A 24,014-nucleotide genomic window follows, 5' to 3' on the forward strand; every position below is an offset into this window, starting at 1 on the left:
TACGCGAGTCAAAATGAGATGGAATCATAGGCGTCCCCATTTTTTTTTTTATTGGGGACGCCTCCAGTTATGTACATAATGTTCTAATATGTCTAAATAAATCTTAATATCATCCATCCATCCATCTTCTATACCGCTTATCCTCTTCAGGGTCACGGGGAAACCTGGAGAATATCCCAGGGAGCATCGGGCACAAGGCGGGGTACACCCTGGACAGGGTGCCAATCCATCGCACAATCACATACACCTTCACACACCCATTCATACACTACGGACACTTTAGACATGCCAATCAGCCTACCACGGATGTCTTTGGACTGGGGGAGGAAACCGGAGCACCCGGAGGAAACCCCCACAGCACGGGGAGAACATGCAAACTCCGCACACACAGGGCCAGGGGAGTCAAACACCCGACCCTGGAGGTGTGAGGCAAACGTGCTAACCACTAAGCCACCGTGCACCCTCATAATATCATGCTAAATATATATTCAAATCCTCTGATAAATCTGAAAACAATGCATGCAGTAACAGCAATAATCCAATAAGAGCAGTGTCTAATCACACTAGCAGGCCACAATTTGACTGCTGCGGTTTACACTTGTGGGTGTGCACTGCCCTGTTTTTTGTTTTTTTTTTACCAGTAGTGTGAAACTATAGCAGCTGTGTATAGCCTACAGCGACATGTATGATTTCTATACATTACTATAGTGTAGTTTAATATATATTTAAGTGTTGATGTTACATGATCGACTTCCTGCTAGCTTCGTCAGCAGATTAGCAAAGCAAACTAACTGTTCTCGATACACTCACCAGAGGTACCGAGGAGCTCTGCTGTTTTTTGTTTTTCTTTTCTTTGTAAATGGTAAATGGTCTGCACTTATATAGCGCTTTTTTCCAAAGCGCTTTACACTGTGTCTCATTCACCCACACTCACACACCAATGGTAGCAGAGCTGCCATGCAAGGCGCTAACTTGCCATCAGGAGCAACTTCAGTGTCTTGCCCAAGGACACTTCGGTATGTGGAGTCACGTGGGCCAGGAATCGAAACGCAAACCCTACAATTAGTGGACAATCCGCTCTACCACCTGAGCCACAGTCACCCGCATGTCTTTGTATTGTTTACGTACACAGTGGGAAACTGAAGTAACGTTGGACCACATGTCCCATATGATTGGCCTGAGGAACTTTTTGTGCCAATCATTTGGACTCACTTAATTGCGTCATACTGTACGTAATGCGAAGAATTGATCAAATCCCAGTTCAGATGTTATTAGTCGTAATGTCGCTAGCCTCTGTCATTGAAATCATGGCTCTGTTTCAGGTATGTACGTAGAAAATGAACTCACTATTGTGAACCTAGTTTAAGACGTAGTTAATATCAAATACAAATACACCGATCCTAGATTTTTTTGAGATTAGGGATTCTGTCTACCATCGATTCTTCACCCAGATAGAAGATTATCATACATACTAAGGTCACAACTTTATTAAAGACCGGCACAGTGCGGTGCCAGGAAACACCATGCTGCACACCTTGAGTCCAAAAATGAGAAATGAGCATGTTTTGATATTACTCGTATTCAAGAGTGTCAATTCGAAGACTTCACGTCTTAACCTTGAAAATGGATGATCTGTCTTATTTGTCCATTTGTAGGCAGTGTGTATCCTCATGCAGTCTCCTGTCTGTGAGTTTGTGTGTGTTTAGGATAACCAATCTGTGTTTTCTCCTGCTGTGTGAGGCTGCTTCCTGCTCGCCATGTTTTATTCATAATCTCTCACCTTTTCATATCGTTCCCCATTGTAGCCCAGTGAGAGCCCCTCTTCCTCTCCCTGTCTCTCTCTCTCCCTTCCTCTGTCCCTGTCACTGTCTCTCTCTCGCTCACTTGGTCTGTCTCTTTCTGTCAGTCTCATTATGTTTCTCTCTCTCTCAGTACATAGTGGCCACTGTCTTTCTCTTGCTCTGCCCATGTGTTTCTCTCATCTGTATTCTACATATGTCTCTCTCTCTCTCTCTCTCTCTCTCTCTCTCTCTCTGTGTCAGTAATTTTGTCATCCTATTTTTGATCAAGCAAAAAAATTGACAGACATGAAAGGAAACCATGGTAACATTTTCTCTCGTCTGTCGTGAGGATTCGGGGCAGTTTTATGCGTACTGGATTAACAGCCGGAAAAACCCATCACATTTTTTGTTTGCATTTTGGCTGAGCTAGAAGAGCCTTCCAGAGAGAGCGGAGATTCACACATCAAAGGGCCTCTGCCAGGGCCATGGAAAAAGGGGATCAGGGGAAGGCGGGGGTTTGGGAGCAGTGCCATACAAATCCATTCGTCTATTCTTTGCCGCTCTGACTCAGTCGTTTCTATGTGCCACACAGTACACAGTATTAAAGGCAGCTTGCTGTGCAGAAGGGCAGAAAACACAAATATGACTGTCACACAGGAACTGTACTAGCTAGTAATGGTAATGGTCTTTAATGCCTAATATTTTGTATGCTTAATGAGTACAGACATGCACTTGTTTACGATACAGTCTCCTCTGCAAGTATTGAAACGCCAAGGCCAATTCTTTGGGGTTTTTTTTTCTATACACTGAAGACATTTGGGTTTAAGATCAAAAGATGAAGTTGAGACGCCTTTTGCTTCTACTATTTATTTATATCCATATTTATATCTATTCACACTAACCGTCCCTCAGTGGTGGATTGAAGTTCCAACCTCAATCTGGATTGCAGAATCCGTGACTATCTTCAAAAAACAGCTAAAGACCCAGCTCTTCCGTGAACTAACCCCTAAAACTCCAACCCTACATTATCCTTAAAAAAACAACAAAAAAAAAACACCTACTCTGGCTCTTACACCTCGACTCTGCACACTTTGCTTTTCTAGAACTCAATTAAAAGATCTTGGGCTGGTAGCACTACTTGTATTGTTCTCTGCTTGATATATAACTTTGCTTGTATTTCCTCATTTGTAAGTGGCTTTGGATAAAAGCGCCTGCTAAATGAATAAATGTAAATGTAAATATCTCGATGTGTTGCACAATTTGGAACAGGGCACCGTTGGTGGCAGACCACCCAATTTATAGGAGTAGATAGTTTTAAAATGAATAAAACGTAATACTTGGTTGCATATACCTTGCTTGCACTAACTGCATCAATCTAGCATCACTGCCCTCACCAAACTGTTGCATTCGTCCTTTGTGATGCTTTTCCAACCTTGTACTTTCAGTACTTGTTTGTTTTGAGGGGTTTTTCCTTTCAGTCTCCTCTTCAGGATGTGACCTGCTACTCAATCGGGATAAGGCCTGGTGACTGACATGGCCAGTCTAAAACCTTTCACTTTTCCCCCCGATGAAGCCCTTTGTTGTGTTTTGGATCATTGTCTTGCTGCATGATGAAGTTCCTCCCAATAAGATTGGATGCATTTCTCTGTAAACTGGCAGACAGAACGTTTCTGTAAACTTCTGAACTCATTCTGCTGCTACCGTCATGAGTTACATCATCAATAAAGGTTAGTGAGAATGTTCCAGAAGCAGCCATGCATGCCCAAGCCCTGGCACGACCTCCACCGTGTTTCACAGATGAACTTGTATGTTTTGGATCATGAGAAGATGTGTAGAGATATATTACAGCTAGCACTACGGCTCTGGTCGATTTTCCCTCTTTTCTCAGCTTCAAAATGACTTGCTTTTCTCCGATAGACAGCTCTCTGCTCTTCATGTTGGTTTATCCAACCAGGCCTCAAACCAAGAGTAGACATTCAGAGCTATTAATTGTTTAAACAATTAATCTAGCACAGCACACCTGGGCAACAAGAAACACCTATCAGTCACACGTTCCAATACTTTGTTCAAATAAAAGGCACCAGGGTCTAAGTTTTTTTTTTAACACATCTAGATGTAAATTTCAAGAAAGGAAAACTGAACTTCTGACCTATGTTCTCACGTTCACGTTTTGACAAAACTTTCAAGTGGACTATAAATGAGAGCTTTTCTGATGAGAGATATTATCACTCTGCATGATTCTCTCAAGATTGATCTCACAAACACAGCAGCATTTTACCTTTCTTAATTAAACCATCCTTCTGTTACTTATGCTCTACAGATCTCTGATCTCAAGGCAGTCAGGCTTGCACTGATCAGGCCTGTGCTCACATACACATCCTGGCTGCTTTATTTATGGAGTAACAGAGTGAAATAAAGAGAAGAAAGAACAGGAAGCAAAGGAGGATTGACAGAACACGCTGTGAATATTTTATTTCAGAAGACTGTATTTGGGCTTTCAAAGGCTACCTGGTGTGTGACTTGAATTAGACATCATGCATTGCTGTGGAGAGATGGTGAGATCAGATCAGTCGCTATCTGTTAGGGTGATGTGAGCTTATATTGAGGTGTCTAGTAACCTAAAGTGGGTGTGGCCTAAACCACTGTTCCCTCAGAAACGCTGGAAAAATCTGGGGACCCAGAGGTGAAATGCTAGCACTGTCTGTGAATTCTGACTCTGGCAGTTTCTCATGAGTTCCTCGTGTGCACTGACCTGTTTATTTATTTGTTTGTTTATTTTTATTAATCATGCTTGTACAGTAATCATTTTTGTTTGTACCTGACTGTGATATTTTCTAACCAATTCTAACCAATAGTTGATCGTACATCCCAACATATAAACAAATTGGTAGCCTAATTTATACCACTGTGGCCCTGACCAGGCAGTTACTAAGGATATGTAGAGCAGTGCCTTCATTTTTCTTTCTTTGTCCCATAAGATGATTATTTATCTCACTACTTTTTTGCTTATGCAGCTTTTTTGTTGCATCCTGCAGGATCCCAATCCCAGTGCACATCTTTAGTCTAAACCAGATGCCCCAAGAACCTTTCTGGTAAGCTTTCTGAAAAAACATCTGTATTTATATTCATTTACAACACATTCTCCATTAAATCTCCTGAATGTGTAATTCATGTACAAGCCCAATTCCGAAAAAGTTGGGACAGTATGGAAAATGTAAAAAAAAAAAAACAACAACAAAAAGAGTCATTTGAAACTTCAATTCACCCTGTACTATATTGAAAACACATTATTTGATATTTTACTTTGCGAAAATATGCCCTCATTTCTGATGACTACAACACACTACAAAAAAGTTGGGACAGTCGTCACATCGCTGTTAGTCCTAGATTGCCCCTGTCCCAACTTTTTTGGAACGTGTTGCATGCATCAGTTTCAAAATAAATGTTTATCTTCAAAAATCTGATTAAGTAAAACATCAAATACCTTGTCTTTATACGTTTTGTTTGTTTAAATACAAGTCAAAGTACATTTTTCAAATCACTCCTTTTTGTTTTAATTAGCAGTTTCCATGCTGTCCCAACTTTTTCGGAATTGGGGTTGTATATTTATTTATATATACATACCTAGAATACACACAACCTTATTCTCTCTTCTGATTTTGATGCCAAATCTGGATGCATGTCCCCCCACATATGAAGTCTGAGCAAAGTACAAGAAAAATAGAAAAATACAGAAAGCACTGATGTTACAGATGATTAGTTTGTGAGAGATTCAGTATTACTGTAGATGTTGATTTGTCTCAGATGCCAGAGGAGTGCCTTCACCAAAAATGGTGAATTGTAATCATCAACAACTGTGAGGTTTCTCTATTTAGATGACATCCTGGCTATTAAACACCCTGCCTCAAAACAACACTAGGAGGAAATTAGAGTCTAACAAATTGAGGACAACATGAAAGTGACCGTTTGTTGCACGTTGTTTTTTGTAATTGTGCAGCGTCCACACACACACACACACACACACACACACACACACACACACACACATACACACAAAGCTTACCAGAATACCAGAGTCATTCTCCTCATTTCTCATTGGTGTCTGGGTATCGACCCGCTCTGGTTGCTAAGCAGTGCAGTCTGTGTCCAAGTTAGTATGCTGCCTCTGTGTGTGTGTGTGTGTGTGTGTGTGTGTGTGTGTGTGTGTGTGTGTGTGTGTGTGTGACATGTTTACTTGTGCCACACCTACCATTCTTTCTTACTCTGACATGCTGATCATTATTCAATACTGATAATTCTGCTTAGCTGAATTAGACTCTTTAGGTGGCATTACAGAAAACAGTGTCTATTTGTGTATATGTATGTGTATATGTGTGTGTGTGTGTGTGTGTGTGTGTGTATATATATGTGTATGTGTAAGAGTGTGTGTGTGTGTGTGTGTGTGTGTGTGTGTGTGAGTCTGGACCAAAATCACTTGGTCATTACTATATGGCAGTACAGTGAGATTTCTGAAGTGTGTCAGACTGAGCAGGAAGAAGGCGGCGGTCTGTAGAGCACAATTTCCTTCACCTCATTACACCTGAACCAACTCATCAGTTATTCATACATTTTCCTCAGAAGGGCTTCGGTCCAGTTGGGATACATTGCGCTTAACGTGTGCTATGCTTTTGGAGAATGTTACACTATGCTAATAGAACGGTCTTCTGCCATTTATTACTGAACTCAGATTTAGATTATCCTTGTACAACCTACATGATGTGCTGTCTGTGTGTGTCTCGCGTGTATGGGGTTTAATGTATGTGTGGTCGTGTATCTGTGACTCATTAGATCTTTGTTCTGCGTTGTCTGCCACAGCACAAACAGCCTGGGTTGAGAATTGGCCCCAGGGGTAATTACACACACACACACACACACAACAGGCTTATAGCGGGGAGGCTTGCTCTAATGTGATGCTCTTAATGCCATCATTACACCCCAGCAGAAGGTCTAGACTGTGCAGGTCAGTTTAGAGTGTACATCAGATGGCTGCTTTATGATTCATCAGAGGTGCTTCTGAGAACTGCAAATGAAACTAACTTCTGAAAATCCACATCATCAGCTAAGTTCTAATCTATATTCATAACCAACTAGGTGAAATACTAAGAAAGGGTTAGGGTCTTCTTTCAGTCTTCTTTCAGGAATTGTTTTAGTTTCATAGCAATTTTGTAGTCACGGAAGATAAAATACAAACGTGTATAAAAAGATACTGCTAGATAACTGACCACAACTGACTGTTACTGGACATGTTTAATATAGAGAGTGACTTTTTCCAGACTGCCTTCTTCATGTAAAGTACTTTTCCAGTCTTCTACAGAAGGAAGCATGGACAGGTCTTTAGTTACTGAGTGTATTTCAATAGCTTCATTCTATCTTGACTGTCAGCTAACCCTAACCCCCAGATAACCCTAACCCTCAGCTAACCCTAACCCCCAGCTAACCCTAACCCCCAGCTAATCCCCAGCTAACCCTAACCCCCAGCTAACCCTAACCCCCAGCTAACCCTAACCCCCAGCTAACCGTAACCCCCAGCTAACCGTAACCCCCAGCTAACCCTAACCCCCAGATAACCCTAACCCTCAGCTAACCCTAACCCCCAGCTAACCCTAACCCCCAGCTAACCCCCAGCTAACCCTAACCCCCAGCTAACCCTAACCCCCAGCTAACCCTAACCCCCAGCTAACCGTAACCCCCAGCTAACCCTAATCTAATCCTAACTGCCAGCTAACCCTGACCTAACCCCCAGATAACCCTAACCCCCAGCTAACCGTAACCCCAAGCTAACCCTAACCCCCAGCTAACCCCCAGCTAACCCTAACCCCCAGCTAATCCCCAGCTAACCCTAATCCCCAGCTAACCCTAATCCCCAGCTAACCCTAACCTAACCCCCAGCTAACCCTAACCACCAGCTAACCCTAACCCCCAGTTAACCCTAACCCCCAGTTAACCCTAACCCCCAGCTAACCCTAACCCTAATCCCCAGCTAACCCTAACCCCCAGGTAACCCCCAGCTAACCCTGACCCCCAGCTAACCCTGACCCCCAGCTAACCTTAAACTTAACCCTGATTATATCAGTCATGATGATCCTCTCTCTCTCTCTCTCTCTCTCTCTCTCTCTCTCTGTGTGTGTGTGTGTGCAGTGTATCGCCATGCCGCTGGTAAAGAGGAGCATTGAGCCCAGGCACCTGTGCAGGGGAGCTCTCCCTGACCGAGTCTCCAGTGAGCTTGAGTGTGTCACCAACAGCACTCTAGCAGCCGTCATCAAGCAGCTTGGTAGCCTCAGTAAGTCAGTCCCTCCCAGCAACTCTTTTTCTGCGCTATATATATGAAAACATCTGCTCTTCCTGTCTGGTTTCTATCTGTACACTCATCTTTCAGTTAGTGCTGGGCACGAGTATTCGACTTATCATATACCTCCCAATCAATTAATAAAGTCTGGCATTAAAATACAACAAAAGTTTGATAGGCATGCTACAGTCAATCTAGATTCCACAACTGAAGAAAGACATATTGCTTAAAATGTTCATATCGGTCAACATTCAGCCTCACGTGAGAAGAAATGACAGTAGAAACTGACAGCTAAAATGATACTGAAGAATATGCTTCCTCTTAGCCTTGTTGATGAAGTGATTTATTGAGGGACGTTTAGTAAGGCAGTATTTGTTTATTTAAAGCAAATTTTGTTTTTGTTAAAGATGGGGAAAAAAACAAGACTGTTGAGTCAGGGGAGATAAAAAAAATACTGTAATACGTATAATATGATGTTCCTGAGCTGCAGTGAGTCACCCTGACAATCCTGTAATAGTGATTCACAATCAGCGCTGTGTCAGGGGTCTCAGGTCAGAATAAGCTGGAAATTTGTACATGTACGTCATACGCCAGCTCAGATCTGTCAAACGTCACCACATCCTAAACTGAGGTGTGAAAGAAGTGTGACTACAAGAGGAAAGGGCTCTGGTGTTGTATTATACTGCTGGACTGATGGAGTTTTAGCTATTGTCTTTTTGGACAGGTAAGCCATTTGTTTTTTCTCTAATTTGGTGGGAAGGTAGTGAACAACAGACGGTCTGATGATTTTATCCTCATTTGGGAACTTGTATCAGTACTAGAGCTGCAACAACTAATTGATAAAATCGATAATAATCGATTATGAAAATCGTTGTCAACGAATCTCATTATCGATTAGTTGGTCTGGGGTACGATTACTCACTTAGTTACTGCTGTTCCGAAAACACGCTTCGGAGAGTAAATACTAAAATTGTGTCTCAAATGACGTACTATACACTTGCACTATGCGTCTAGTGTATGAAGTTTAGAAAGATAATATCCTCTCAAAAGGAACACTAGCGGTTTTTTTACTAACCTGAAGTATAAGCCGCTTCCTAGTCGATGGTGCATGACATCATACGCACGCTTGGATTAGCCAAATACCCAGAGTCACCGACACTGACTTTCTTCAGTTATAAACTAAAGTCCTAAATGAATAATATCTATTCTGGTGTGTGTGTGTGTGTGTGTGTGTGTGTGTGTGTGTGTGTTGAGTTCTTTCCAGTCTTATGTAATTGGACAAACAGTTGTGTAAAGTTTTAGTCTGAAGTTTATATTTGTAACACTCAGTTTGTGGATTTAATTTTAAATAATAAAAAAAAGGTACTGAAAGTTTGCCCCCACCCCCCGTCCGATTAATCGAAAAAATAATCGGCCAACTAACCGATTATGAAGCAGCCCTAATCATTACCCAGTTGTTTTAGCTAGAGAACTCATGATAGTAGTTTACCGGTAGTGACTAACAGGATGTGTTTGTGTGTTCCTCTATCTTTTTGTATGTTAAACTTGGTTATAATAGGTGAGGTCTGCTCACTGTTACTGTAGTAATTATATTTGTTGCTCTGTGTTTTTAGATATCCGTCTCATGCCTCACATTTTTTTGCATGGTGGGAAACCATGCACAGATTAGAGAACACATATCGGGTAATAAAAATACACACGACAGAAGCGACCAGAGGTGATAGTTATGTTCTCTATGCTGTACTTTAGACCATTAGCTAGAGTTAGTGAGCTAGCTGTGTCGAAGATTGTGCTGAGCTTACTGAGATGTGTAACAGTGATTTGTCTCCTTCACCTGGTACTCAGGAACTGTGACAAATAAGCTGTATAATATTAAAGAAATCGGGGCAGATAATTATATCCTCAGAGTCGCCAGTGTCAGTACAATGTAGTCATCATTACTATTTAGGAATACTAGTTAGTGTGCATTATATATATGGTTAGGGTCGCAGTCTTTTCATTTTGTCTGTATGTGAATTGTCATGGCACTCCATGAGATTACTGAATGCAGTGGAGCAAGAGGCATGTAGCTAGTAGCTTTCAGTAGTAGTTTACTAATACATCCATCCATCCATCCATCCATCCATCTTCTACCGCTTACTCCTTTTCAGGGTCACGGGGAACCTGGAGCCTATCCCAGGGAGCATCGGGCACTAGGCGGGGTTAGTTTACTAATACAGAGGACAAAATTCCAAAGTCTTACATCCAGCAGCTTTTATTCAGTTAACTGCTTATTTTCTTGCTGCGTAGCCCAAAAAAAGAAAATGTTTCTGTTAAGTAAAACTAAACAAATCCATTGTAGTGGATTTGAAATGAAGCAAAATGACCAAATTTGTGCCCCTGTCCAAATACTTATGAACCTGACTGTGTCTAGTCACAAAACTTGTGGGGGGTTTTTTGTGTGTCTTCACTACTAGACTACAAAATAATTTAAATGCATATCACTAATATACAATTGTCTGTTTTTGTTTGGGTTTTTTTTTTTTTTTTAATTTTTACTATCCTCCTATTATTTGTGAGGTACTGAAGACTCTTTTGCTGCCGCGTTCTTAATGCAGCTGGCCCTTTTCCAGGTCGCCATGCAGAAGACGTCTTCGGAGAGCTGTTTAAAGAAGCGAACAGTTTCTGCTTGCGCATGAGTCACCTGCAGGAGCGCGTGGACCTGCTGGCTGTTAAAGTCACCCAGCTGGACTCCACCGTGGAAGAAGGTATGAGCCGATCCAGAGTTCCTATAAAACCGTGCCGTAAAGTGCATGTTATCAGCATGAGACGGAGCGAGTTCTCCTCTGAGCGCTGTCCCCTATTAAAATCTCCTTTGAGACTACAGTTGGTAAAGTGACCTAGCTTTTAAATAAGAACAAGAAGAAGAGCGAGTGAGTCTGATTGACAGAAATCATTTCCTCTTGCGCCGTACCCCTGCTCTCGCTCTCCTTTTATTACATTGTTTCACGTCCTCGTTCAGTGTGTGTGTGTGTGTGTGTGTGTGTGTGTGTGTGTGTGTGTCCGTGGGTGAATCCAGTTACCCTCCCTCAGTTTTCCCCCCTGCCCCCATCCGTGTGCAGTGATGCCCCAGTTTCTCACTGAGAGAGGTTGAGCTGAAGCTCTTATATCTGCTGTGTTTTGTGTTTTGTATTAAATCTCTTTATGCTGTTTCTTTGCCAGGCAGTTTTGCTTAATGAATCTATATGAGAGCATCAAAAATAAAAAATCATCCAGTAAACATAATGTATCAAATAGAATAAAATATTTTGATTTGTTTTCTATCCCTGTGCTGCGGTGAGTTTAAAAGCAGTTACAGTTAGGATTGAAGCAGAGAGGAGTTTGTCAGATTATTAGCAGTATTAGCTTTGGGGTTATTGTGGCCGTTTGTCTTATACTTGAAATTGACTGATAAACATTTCATCAGGCCGAAACCAATTGAAGGTTGTGTGGGAGAAAGATGGGGGCAGGGGATTTACTATCCAGACAAACACAAAAAAGATATTATACCAAGGCTGGGTTGTTGTTGTTTGTTTTTTTTTTTTTATTTTAAGAGCATGAAAAAAACCATTGGAATTTTCCCTGAAACAAATTTCCCCACTGATCTGAATGTTACACAGTAAAAACACTCCAACAACATGCTGACTAGATTGCTCATGTAAAGTAGGTGGCAGACTTATTTATTTGTTTGTTTGTTTGTTTGTTATTTAGAATGAATAATTAATGTCCCTTAAAAAGAGTGGTGGGAAATATCAGCCCCTTCATCCAATTAAACCTGACGCTGATGCTTCTGTGGGAGAAACACACACATGCCTCACACACACACACACTTTTAATGTCTGCACTGATTAAAGTCCATAGGGAATCCATTAGGTGATGTTTTGTGTACTGTATGTGACCGACCTGCAAATGACCACGTGACTGTATGCAGCACGGAGCGAGTCCGAGAGGGAACAATGCTACAGAAAAAGAGCAGTGACGAGTAAAGCAAAAAAAAAAAAACAGCCCCTGACTACTGATAAACCTGTGTGTGTGTGTGTGTGTGTGTGTGTGTGTGTGTGCGATCTTGGCCATCTTGTATGAGGGGTAAGTAGGGGTTCACTGTAGCCCATCCCCCAGTATGTATGCTGTGATTATTAATTCATAACCCGACCTCAGTTTCTGCTGCTCTTTTATTCCTTATGCGCGTGCACGCACACATAAAAGAGACGAAGAGAGTGATAAATGTTGTAGATAATAAGAGAGAAAGAAGCCTGGAATGAATTGTAGAGATACTAGTGTCGATGAGAGAGTCCTGCTGCATACCAATCAGTCTGAGCACTTTATAGGCACAGCCATGTTCAGATCAATAACATCTGCAGCCTGATTGGAAGATAAGTGCTTGTACTGAAATGTACTTAACAGTTAACAGCACATATTAACACTTTTCGAGTGGCCACGTTTTGGCCTCAACTCAAACGCATGATTGGAAATGGTTAAGCCCTGTCACTCAGTGCAACCTGTTATGTATAATACAGTGGTAAGTACACAGGACTATAAGCAGAAATGAAATGTAATGTAAATCTGCATGCTAAGGCTGATAGGCTAGCTTGCCTATAGGGTTGTGGTATATCCTGTTCTGTTCATATAGAGCAGTGGTTAAAACAGTGGACTCAACCTGCCACTGCTGGGCCCTTGAGCAAGGCCCTTAACCCTCAACTGTTCAGTTGTATAAAATGTAATAAAAAATGGATACGGGTGTCTGTCAAATGCTGTAAATGTAAATTTTGTCATTGTAAATATGGACAATTTAGACCAGATGCTGAAATCCTGCTCTGGTCTACCTGGAACAAATGTGACTATTTCACTACCAGCTATGGTTATATGGCATTAATGAATCTAAATCATTGTGTTGTTCCTAGGCTACTGTTTAGGTTTTTCTGTTTTTGTATTTGTTTGTTTGTTTGTTTGTTTGTTTGTTGGGGGTGGGCAATAAAAATGCATAAAAGAACTTGCTATTTGAATTCAATTTGAATGTTTTAAAATCACGTACATTAAAGGCTGAATTAGATTTAGCAGTAGATGAAGACTGCTTTTGTGTCCTATATACAACGCAGATTTGTATACACCAAGCTCACCAAGCTGAGGAATGTGCCTATGAAAACTGAACGCTGAACGAAACAACATGACCCACCCAAATAAACTCTGGAGCGTGATTCTTCTCCTAGGACGCAGACCTTTTTGCTTCAGCCTCAGCTGAAATCTCTAGACGTTTATCGTGACACAGATTTATTAGAAAGACTGCCCATTACACCGGTCTGTTTTAGATTAGCCCACATAAAGACATGCAGATTTGATTACAGTTTTCTCTCCCGTGTACAAAATCGCATCCTGTTTTTAATCTTTAATGTTGAGCCAGTCTGCGCCGTGGCCCTTAAGGCCTAATCAGAGTTTTATTGCGACTCAGCTCTGTGTAGCAGCTCATGAATAATTAACTAGTCACCGCATTTCCATTGGTCTGCTGTCTCACTGTTTTTATGTAATAATTATACGTGTTCAATCTGTGCCATGTAAATACCCATGTAGTGTATTTATCCTATTTATGCGTATTTCCCTGTACTGAGAGAAATTCACTTCGAATAAAAGTCTAAGCGCAGTTGTTAGATTCCACTAGTACACATTTAAAATGCATGAATATATCACAAACTTAAAACTACAGCAGTTACATGCTGTTTACGAAGGTCATAAGATGAGACCAACACAAAAGCTGTTTTCACCTCGAGTTTTATCCAACGTTAAAATGCAATTCCTCACACACTCCTGAGAGTTTGTTTTTTTTTTTTTTCCAGTCCCACACATCGACCTTTTTCTAATACATAACCACAAATTCTTCCATCTGAAAAAGTTCTCAGTTCAAGGAAATGTGTCCAAATTATTAATACTGTCTGTGTGGGTTTTCACATGTTCTCCTAGTCTGGTGTCCATGTGGGTTTCTCTGGTTTCCTCCCACCTCCCAGAAACATGCCAGTAGGTGGTTTGGTGTAGATGTGAACGGGTCTGTGAGTGTGTGAGTGCATGATGCCCTGAGTGAGATTACCCGGTGTATTCCGTCTCACACCCACCAGCGTTCCTGGTGTTGAATTTTACAGTGAACCTGGCCAGGATAAAGCAGTTCCTGAAAATGAATGAATGCTTTATATATACTTTTCTGTAACTTCTGGCTTTCCAGGGTGTTAGTTTTTTTCAGATAATGTGCAGTCATTATCAGATGAATATTATGGCGTGTGAATATGGTGGTGCTGTTTAGAGCAGCAGTAGGCCATATGGAGCTGAAGCACTCTGCCCACATGCAGCATAGCCACAAATGTGCTGCCATTTGATTTATTTGTAACAGAATCTGCTCAGCTGCATTTTCCCCCTCTGTGACTGTGACTGTGTGTGTGTGTGTGTGTGTGTGTGTGTGTCTCATTGCTCTAACCAGCCAGACTGTGTAGCCTTTTCTGCAGACAGAATGTGAGAAAGAGAGCATGTGAGAATGTCCATCTGTCAGGGCTGGGAGTGTTCAGTCTCTGTAGAGGAAAATCCTTTTGTTGTAAAGAGCTTTAGGATGCATTTAACCAGAGGAACTCCTGCAAACTGATCTAGGATCAGTTCCTCAATGCCATGACACATTTTCAGCGATTGAAGATAAACATACATATTATTATTATTATTATTATTATTATTATTATTATTATTATAACTCATGATGGTCTTCCATGATTTATTTAACGTGGCCGTACTACTTTGATTGATTTACGGGTCTGTTATTTCCTTTCTTCCCTTTTTCAGTCTCACTGCAGGACATCAACATGAGGAAGGCGTTTAAGAGCTCCACCATTCAGGATCAGCAGGTGGTGTCCCGCGCCTCCATCCCCAACCCTGTTATGGAGATTTATCAGTGTGGAGACAAGCCTCCACCACTCAATATCCTCACTCCATACAGGTGGAGCATCTTTACCATTCAGTTTCATTTCCTAATGCCCATTTAACCAGCGTTTGACAATTTATTTACACTACTACTAATCAGTGTATTTATATCTTGACCACAACTTCAGTCTTTAATAATTACTGATCACTGGTAATTATTTTATTAAATGAATTATCCAGTGTTTTGTTTTGTTTTTTCAATCTAATTTCTCTTTACTACATCAGTAGTGTATGTGATTAGCACCTCCATGTGTTTAGAAAAACCTACTTGAAGAAACTTACTTGAAACGCACTTGTAAGGGGAAGTCTAATGGCAGTTGGACTTTCTTATCCTTACTTTCTTATTTCTTATCCTTTAAGATAAGAAAGACTTTTTCACAGGGAAAAATTTGTGACTGTGCATTGCCGGAGTCGTTGCCTGGGTCTTCTTATGCACGTAAAACAGTCAGGAAAGTGTACTGTAAATAACCAGATGTACTTTTTACTATATTGCACCAGTAATGTGGAAATGTGAGCCAAACCCAATTAGAACAGTTTTGTTAAAACTTTCTCCCATGTCTGTCTCATCCTAAAACTTTTATTGTCTACAAGCATGTAGTTTTCAATTTGTCATATATAGTTGTGTATTTCAAACATTTATTGGCTGTCTTATACAACTGCCCTTAGACTTAGACTGCTGGAGTATTCTGGTAATTATTATTTATTTATTTTTTTGCTTTTAAATGTAATATACATATTTGTATTTTCCAGTCAATGACCAGATGTACAGTGAAGCAGCAAACATGCTTGGTAGGGTGTGGTGAGGGAGGAAGAAAGAGATGTGAAGAAGGAGTGATAAAGGGACAAAAATAGCGAGCGGCAGAGGGAAAGGTAGTGGCCGATCAGCCATTAGATTAAAACCATCTGCCCAATATTGTGTACGACCCCCTTATGCCGCCAAATCACACTGCATCCGCCAGCTTGCCTTCTTCCCATAATGCATCCTAGTGCCATGTCTTCCCCAGGTAAGCAACATACATGCACACGGACATCCACATGATCGGACCAGGCTAGCTTCTTCCACTGCTCCAAGGTCCAGTTCTGATGCCCATTGTAGGCACTTTCGGTGGTGAACAGGGGTCAGCATGGGCATTCTGACCGGTCTGCAGCTACGCAGCCCCAAACACAGCAAACTGTGATGCAGTGCGTGTTCTGACTCCTTTCTCTCATAGCCAGCATGAACTGTTTCAGCAATCTGTGCTGCAGTAGCTCTTCTGTGGGATCGGACCAGACGGGCTAGCCTTCACTCCCCACACACATCAGTGAGCCTTAGGCGCCCATGACCCTGTCGCCGGTTCACCGGTTGTCCTTTCTTGCACCACTTTTGGTAGGTACTAACCACAGCATACCGGGAACACCCCACAAAACCTGCCGCTTTAGAGATGCTCTGACCCAGTCATCCTGCCAAAGCTGTCAAAGTCACTCAGATCCTTACACTTGGCCATTTTTCACATCAACTTCGAGAACTGACTGTACTGTACAATTGCTGCCTAATATATCCTACTCGTTGACAGGTGCCATTGTAATGAGAAAGTCAATGTTATTCATGTCACCTGTCAGTGGATTTAATGTTATAGCTGATCGGTGTATGCTGATGTGATGTCGCAAGAGTATGTGTCCAGAAGATGCATGCAGTGACTACAGAATGACCTCCTGTAGCAAACCATTTTTTTTTTAGCACTTTTGGACAAATAAATAACGAGACAACACAAAATGAATAAATAATGCAATTCTCTCTCCCGATTATCTCTCTCTCTCTCTTTCTGTTCTTCAGAGATGATAAGAAGGATGCTCTGAAGTTTTACACAGACCCATCATACTTCTTCAATCTCTGGAAGGAGAAAATGCTGCAAGCCACAGAGGACAAGAGGAAAGAGAAGAGACGCCAGAAGGTGTGTGTGGGTGTGAGTTGAAGAGAAATATTTGATCAGCTTCAGTGTTTATCTTCAGTTGCTGCTTCCATTACTAATCATAATCATTACTTCACACACACACACACACACACACACACACACACACACACACACACACACAGCGCGTCAGTTTCACCTGTACAACCTCCTCTTCACCATGTACCAATTCCACCCCTTTGGATTACATTTGCTATGCAGTATCACTATTATAAATAGTTTCCTTGCACGTATCAGGGGATTGTATTAAACCAGTAAGTTATATTTGAGACGAAACACACATGTTAAGGAGGTGGTTCTTTAGAAATGCACACTTTTCACTGGTACATGTAATACACTGGAGTGTTTAACAATGCAGCACATCAGTTTTTACTCTTCACAGTGAATATTATGCTAAGATACTTGTTTTCTATGGGGGGGCGGGGGGGGGGTAGATTTTTTAACTTTCTTTGCTAGTCCTATCAATTTCGAATTTAGCTTATGTAGGCAATTGATACTTTTTTATGATATGTTATCGAAAGACAGATAAACATCAGCTAACTTTTGTTAAAAATCATGTGATGGATGGTTTGGAGAGTGTCACAGCAGACTAGTTTATTACATTCGTAGGGCTATCCTCTGCCATCATTTGAACCCAATTTGACCACGGTCCTTGGGAAGTAAAGTACTGGGTTTTCTCTCTACTCCTGCATTCGGATTTTTTGCGTTTAGAGATTTCTAGCAAGCAAGGGTAATAAACATTAGTCAACTTTGAATGTAACACAAGCTTAGGGAGAGAGTTCGCTAACACTGAGATGAGAATGTCAGCGAGGACCTAATGCAAACTGTAGACTTAATCTGGATTAAAATGACTACATCCTAGTAGTTTGCTCTAGCTCGTAAATGTTAATATTCATGAGGGGAGTGATATTTCATAGCTCATAGCTCATATCACAGCACCAGCAGCGCAATTTGCTATGTAGTCATGTCTTTTCCTATGAAACCTAAAATACCAGACCAGGATGCCAACACGTAAGCTCCATTTTCCACCCACATCACCACTCTGCCAGGCGTCTTCCCCTCTGTGTGTGTCTGTGAATGTGTGCGTGTGTCATTACTCTAACCAGAGAGACTATGCACCCTCTCTCCAGACGAGCGGTCCGGCCCAGGCTCACTCGGCCCAGTCTAAGTCCCTGTCCAGGCAGACCGCTCCCAGAAGCCCCCTCTTCTGCTCTGTAAGAGACCTGCCTTATTGCTGCTCTCGTTCCTCCCTCCTCTTCCTCGTTTCTTTCATCATCCATCTTTCTGTCCAGATAGCCTTATGTGATCTTATGATTTTTCACCAGCTTCTCTGATTTCTTAGTTTCTGAAATCTGTTTGTCTGTAGTTTGAAAACCATGTGTGTAGAATAGAAACTAATAGAGCACTTTGGAAATTGTTTTTCAGAGTCTTTTTTTTTTATTTAATGTATGTATCTTTGTGTGTGTCTTTGTGCATCTCTCTCTCTCTCTCTCTCTCTCTCTCTCTCTCTCTCTCTCTCTCAGGAGCAGCAGAAGCAGGTGGAGGAACCAGGTCGTGAGGTGAAGAAGGTTCGGAAAGCTCGGAACCGCAGGCAGGAATGGAACGTGCTGGCTTATGATAAAGAATTTCGCCCCGATGCCCGCTTTACACCCTCCCCATACCACGGCATGTCGTCAGAGGGCTCACTATCACCTGACAACAGGTAAGAAGCAGCCTTCATCCAGTATGAACCCAGTATGAACTCATTATTTTTGTCCTTTCTCTCTGCTGACCTCTAGTGGTCATTTGTTTTTTATAGTGGTCCATTAAAAACATTATAAATCTAGACAAAACATGGTCCGCCGCCAACCACAGGCCACAAGTGCTAACTGAATAGTTTAATGAGTTTGAAAATTATGTGTAGTTATCAGATCTAAACCCAGTTGCCCCAACGTTTTGGAGATTTTGGAGTAACCATCATCAAAGCAGTATCTGAGGGAATATAAGAAATAATCACCATGAGTCTAAGAGTTCCAGCTATATGAGATGGATTGTTGTGAATCTGAGTCTTGTCTTCTCAGGTCAGTGTTATCAGATGTGGGTGAGCACTCGTACCCTGGCAGCCCAAACCGGCCTGCACAACACACACCACCATGCAGCGCTCACTCCACCACAGACGGTAAAGAGCTCATCCTCACTCCTTCCCAGACCCAGTCACTGCAGCGAGGCTACCGGCCCACTGGCCCCCTGTCCACTCCGGCTGGGAGAGACACGCTGGGTAGAATCCAGCCCTCACACACAACCCCACCCACTGACCCCACCGTCAACGGCCCTCGCCCAGTTCAGGCTAAAGACTACAGGTGTGTGTATGTGTGTGTGTGAAATCACATTACTATTTCTTATCTTTATATATATTTTATCTTTATAAAGACAAAGGTATTTTATGATTTTTATCATTTCTGTAAGACTTCTATAAGGTTCCCTGCATTTCTTCCTACAGCATTCAACAATCCCAGCACTCTGAGTTCTTCATCCCTCCTGCTCCTCCTCCTCCACCTCCTCCTCTCATCCCCTCAGCTCAGACAGCCTTTGACAGCCCGACTGCTCCTTCTTCCTCCTCCTCTTCCTCCTCCCTTCCCGCCAGCACCATGGCCTCCCTGTCCCGCCCCTACGGCACTTCTCCTCCCGCAGCTCCTCCGCCACCTCCAGCCGGACCCCCGGCACACGCACACCCACTCACACACAGCCTGCCACCAGCCCTTGCTGAGACTGCGGCCCCCAGGAAGGCTCAGGTGCCCCTGGTCCCCATGAGTGACGCCAGGAGTGACCTGCTAGCTGCCATACGCCGAGGTGAGAGACAAAGCCAGAGAAACGTGTGGCTCGAAATGTCAAAAAATCTTTACACCAATTCATTGCATTGTTTTTCTCAGTCCCAGGAGTCATGCTCTTTTCAGTTTGGAATTTACAATGCTAACTGATCACCAAATTATCAAGTACAGTCAAGACATACTCCAGGGCTTGTGCCCTCTTCTGCATACATGAGCTCACAGATGCCCCAGATTCACTGTGATTGACGAGGTGAAGAGAGTATGCCATTGCTCGCATCTAGAGCACAGCAAATTTTGCTCTCTTGGCTCCCAGCCCTGGATGCATGGATCATTATATTTCTCTTTGTCTGGCTATTTTAATATAAAACATGTAATGTGATGCAAAAACAGTGAGTGATAATTAGTATACGTCTAACTGGTTTATCTACATCTCTTTTTCCTCCTCCTCAGGAATCCAGTTAAGAAAAGTGCAGGAGCAGAGGGAGCTGGAGGCTAAGAAGGAGCCTGTAGGCAATGATGTAGCCACAATTCTGTCACGCCGCATCGCTGTAGAGTACAGCGAATCCGACGAGGACTCTGAGCTGGACGAAAACGAGTGGTCTGATTGAAGAAGAGAGTAGGATCCGAGACGAGAAGACCGCATAAGGCAAACAGAGACGAGATGTTCAGGCGAGCACAAGTAATTCTGCTGAGGGCTACTTTTCTAAAAGCCTGACTGAAGCCCCGATTCTGTGTCCTCAAAGACCCGAGGCTGGAGAAACTGATAGCTGTACAGGTTTCGCATGTTTATAGGTTTATAACTTGCAGTTTAAAAGTTTATTTCATATCTGAGGGCAAGGTGTTCCGAGAGTTGGCGAGACACAGGGCTGTAAGCACAAAATTGCATAAATGAAATGAAGTTTTTAAAATCTGTTGGCTCACAAGCCAGATATGGCTGTTTTGTGGAATCCTTATTAATATCAGACAACAAAACAAGCTGAAGACATTAAAAATCTTATACAATTTTAAATAGTTTCAACATGACTTTAAGTAAATAGGTCTAACAATATGGTTAAAAACATTTCTATCATCAAATACTTAGAGTAGCATTTACTCATGTTAAGGTTAAGGCTTAACTTCATCTCCGTAGTCTCTAAATTCTATTGGACAGTATTGCTGAGTTTGGGTTACTTCCAGTTCAAATAGTTAAAGCAATACAAAGACTACAATAGCTAACGTTACACTGTAAAATTGGATAAGTTCATTTAACTCCAAAAATTTGAGGAAACTAATTACCTCAAAATTTTTAAGTTGATAAATCAATTTGTTTAAGCCAAATACACTTAAATAGAACAAAAATTGAGCTCAAACTTTGTAATTTAAAATACATTTTTGTTCTATTTAAGTGTATTTGGCTTAAACAAATTGATTTATCAACTTAAAAATTTTAAGGTAATTAGTTTCCTCAAATATTTTGAGTTAAATTAACTTATCTGGTTTTACATTGTAGGTACAATTGGCAAAAAAAAAAAAAAAAAAAAAAAGGCAATGTACATCATTATTTCCAGCCTTTACTGAAAAATCAGGGTCCGTTATATACTTGATTTGCAAACGTGAAGCATCACTTATTTATTCTTGTTTACTGCATTTGTGGCTAATTGATCACTATGTGGTGTGGTGTGTGTAACTGTTAACGGTGTGCATGCAGACTGAGATTCCATGGGAGCCAGCAAAAAAGTGTAGAAGAGCTACAGGCAGTCAGATATGAAGCTCGCAGGACACAGGAAGTCGAAGGAATGTTCGTTAACATGGCGAGGTATCGGACGTGGCAGGTTGATTGTGCAGCATTGTGCAACGTGTGTAAAACTTCTCATCCATCTTCTGTAAATTCTTCATTCTGTTTAATATAAACTAACTTGTTTATATAAGAGTACACAGAACCAAGGGAATAGAACCAGGTTCATTAGAAAGTATTGAAGCAGGTACAAATAACTATAAGAACTGTGGACGTGGGCAGGATTGGTCAGAATTCCTTCGTAAATGGGATTTCATAAATAATCCAACAGAACTTGTAGCTGTTTTAAAGAACAAAATATCAAATGCGGCTATCCTAATGTCACGTAATGGACGTTGGTAGTACCGATCAACCTATAATTTTTAAAATGTTTTATTTGTTTCTTTTCGTGGCTCTACTAACTGGTAACGAGTCCCTGCTCTGGCTAGAAATAGATTATTCAGGGGTTTTTTTTTGCCACAGTTTACACTACTGTGTGTCCAGCAGGATGAAGCCCACACACTATGACTCTTTTGCTATAAATCGCACTTCATGTGTTCCTGCCATCTGCCAAATTCACAGCCTCTCATACTCAGTTTCTTTCTCATTCTCGAGCACTTTTTTTTCCTTGCTCATTGGTCGTGTTTGTTAGAAGGGACAGCTGTTAGCCAGTTGTCCACGGTGTGACTTCAGATGGTTACAAGCTCAAACCTGGACACATTCTCACAGACAGAAAACGTGAGTTGTTCAAATCACAACTATTCTTCACTACGTACAGAGCGTAGTGCAAGTGCAGCGATATGAAGGATATAAATGTATATATGGTATATTTTACTGTGTTCATTTAGTAAGATGTAGTAATATAATGATCTTTCTTTCTGCCAACAAAGGAAAAGACATTCATCTGGATTACTCATTTCTTAAGATGCTGCCTTGAAAATGTCGTTTATTTTCTGATATAACACATTGTAGCATATTTGATTTACAACCCCCATTCCAAAAAAAGTTGGGACACTGTGTAACATGCAAATAAAAACAGGATGCAATGATTTACAAATCTCATAAGCTCATATGTTATTCACAATAGAACATGGAAAACATATAAAATGTTTCAACTGAGGAAATGTACCATTTTAAGGGAAAAATAAGGTCATTTTGAATTTGATGGCCACAGCACATCTCAAAAAGTTGGGGCAGGGGCAACAAAAGGCTGGAAAAGTAAGTGTTACTAAAAGGAAACTGCTGGAGGTACATTTTGCAACTAATTAGGTTAATTGGCAACAGGTCAGTAACATGATTAGGTATAAAAAGAGTATCTCAGAGAGGCAGAGTCTCTCAGAAGAAAAGATGGGAAGGAATCTGGATGGAAGCAGATGCTGCTCTAAAACCTGTATATACCTTTCAGCATTGATGGTGTGTTTCCAGATGTGCAAGCTGCCCATTCCATAGACATTAATGTACCCCCATACCATCAGAGATGCAGGCTTTTGAACTGAGCGCTGATAAAAAGCCGAATAGTCCCTCTCCTCTTTAGTCCTGTTTAGTTTAGAGGACGTGATCCATGGTTTCCAAAAAGAATTTAACATTAGGATTGGTCTATGAGATTTGCAAATCATTGCATTCTGTTTTTATTTGCATTTGACACAGCGTCCCAACTTTTGTGAATAGTGTGTTAGTTTAATAATCTCTCTTCACACAGAAGAGTTCATCCTGAAAGTTGTTAATTCCACTGTCACTAGTAACATAAGAAGAAAGAAGGATATGACAGTTTTATTAAATATTAAACCAGACTCACAAATATAAATAAGTCAGAAATGCATTTGGATTGGGAGAGTTTTCCTTTTTTTTTTTATTTATTTTTTTTTATTATTTTTTTTTTTTTTTTAGACTTTTTATGTTTTAGCCAGTAATGTGTCCAAAGTAAAAGCACTTAAATATTTTAGCTTTTTTAAATGATTATTATTCAAAAGCTTACTTGCGTCACTGATAGCTGCACAAAAAGGAAGGCTCTCTGGATTTTTTTTTTTTTTGCTGTTGTATATACTGTCATATAAAATTTCTCTAAGCCTGCTTGTAAAGTAATCCGAGTACGAAATTGGAGTGTCTAAGTAAAAAAAAAAAAAAAAAAAAAAAAAACTGTTCAGTGTGTGTATAAGAAGAAGCTGTAGGCCAGTACATGCATGTCCCAATGGCCAATAAAAGCCCACTGATAGAAACACCAGTGTGGTTAGTGTTGCATATACACTGTTGTGTTAACTGATGTGTATATTATAAGTTATATTTTAATAGATTATTCTAATAACCAGCAACATTTGTGTGTCTCTCGAAATTTTAAACAGGTAGTGACACCGAAAACGGCATTTATTTGTTCGTTTGTTTATTTGTTTGTTTATTTTGAGGGGGTAAAACTGTATTTGTGAAATAAAGTACTTA

The 24,014-nt window shown here is 41.1% G+C and overlaps 1 protein-coding gene across 1 annotated transcript; it reads left to right on the forward strand.

The window, feature by feature from the left end:
• Positions 1-3,960: 3,960 nt before the first annotated feature.
• Positions 3,961-21,077, forward strand: zgc:109889 (uncharacterized protein LOC553542 homolog). Its single transcript, XM_053629409.1, has 10 exons — positions 3,961-4,873; positions 7,959-8,100; positions 10,719-10,853; positions 14,935-15,088; positions 16,886-17,003; positions 18,152-18,235; positions 18,545-18,723; positions 19,082-19,360; positions 19,501-19,850; positions 20,279-21,077. The coding sequence occupies exons 2-10, from the start codon at positions 7,968-7,970 to the stop codon at positions 20,434-20,436; spliced, it is 1,590 nt and encodes a 529-aa protein (XP_053485384.1). The 5' UTR covers positions 3,961-4,873; positions 7,959-7,967; the 3' UTR covers positions 20,437-21,077.
• The last annotated feature ends 2,937 nt before the right edge of the window (positions 21,078-24,014 follow it).

The sequence above is a fragment of the Ictalurus furcatus genome, chromosome 7 (genome assembly GCF_023375685.1).
Source record: "Ictalurus furcatus strain D&B chromosome 7, Billie_1.0, whole genome shotgun sequence".
Classification (NCBI taxonomy): Eukaryota; Metazoa; Chordata; class Actinopteri; order Siluriformes; family Ictaluridae; genus Ictalurus; species Ictalurus furcatus.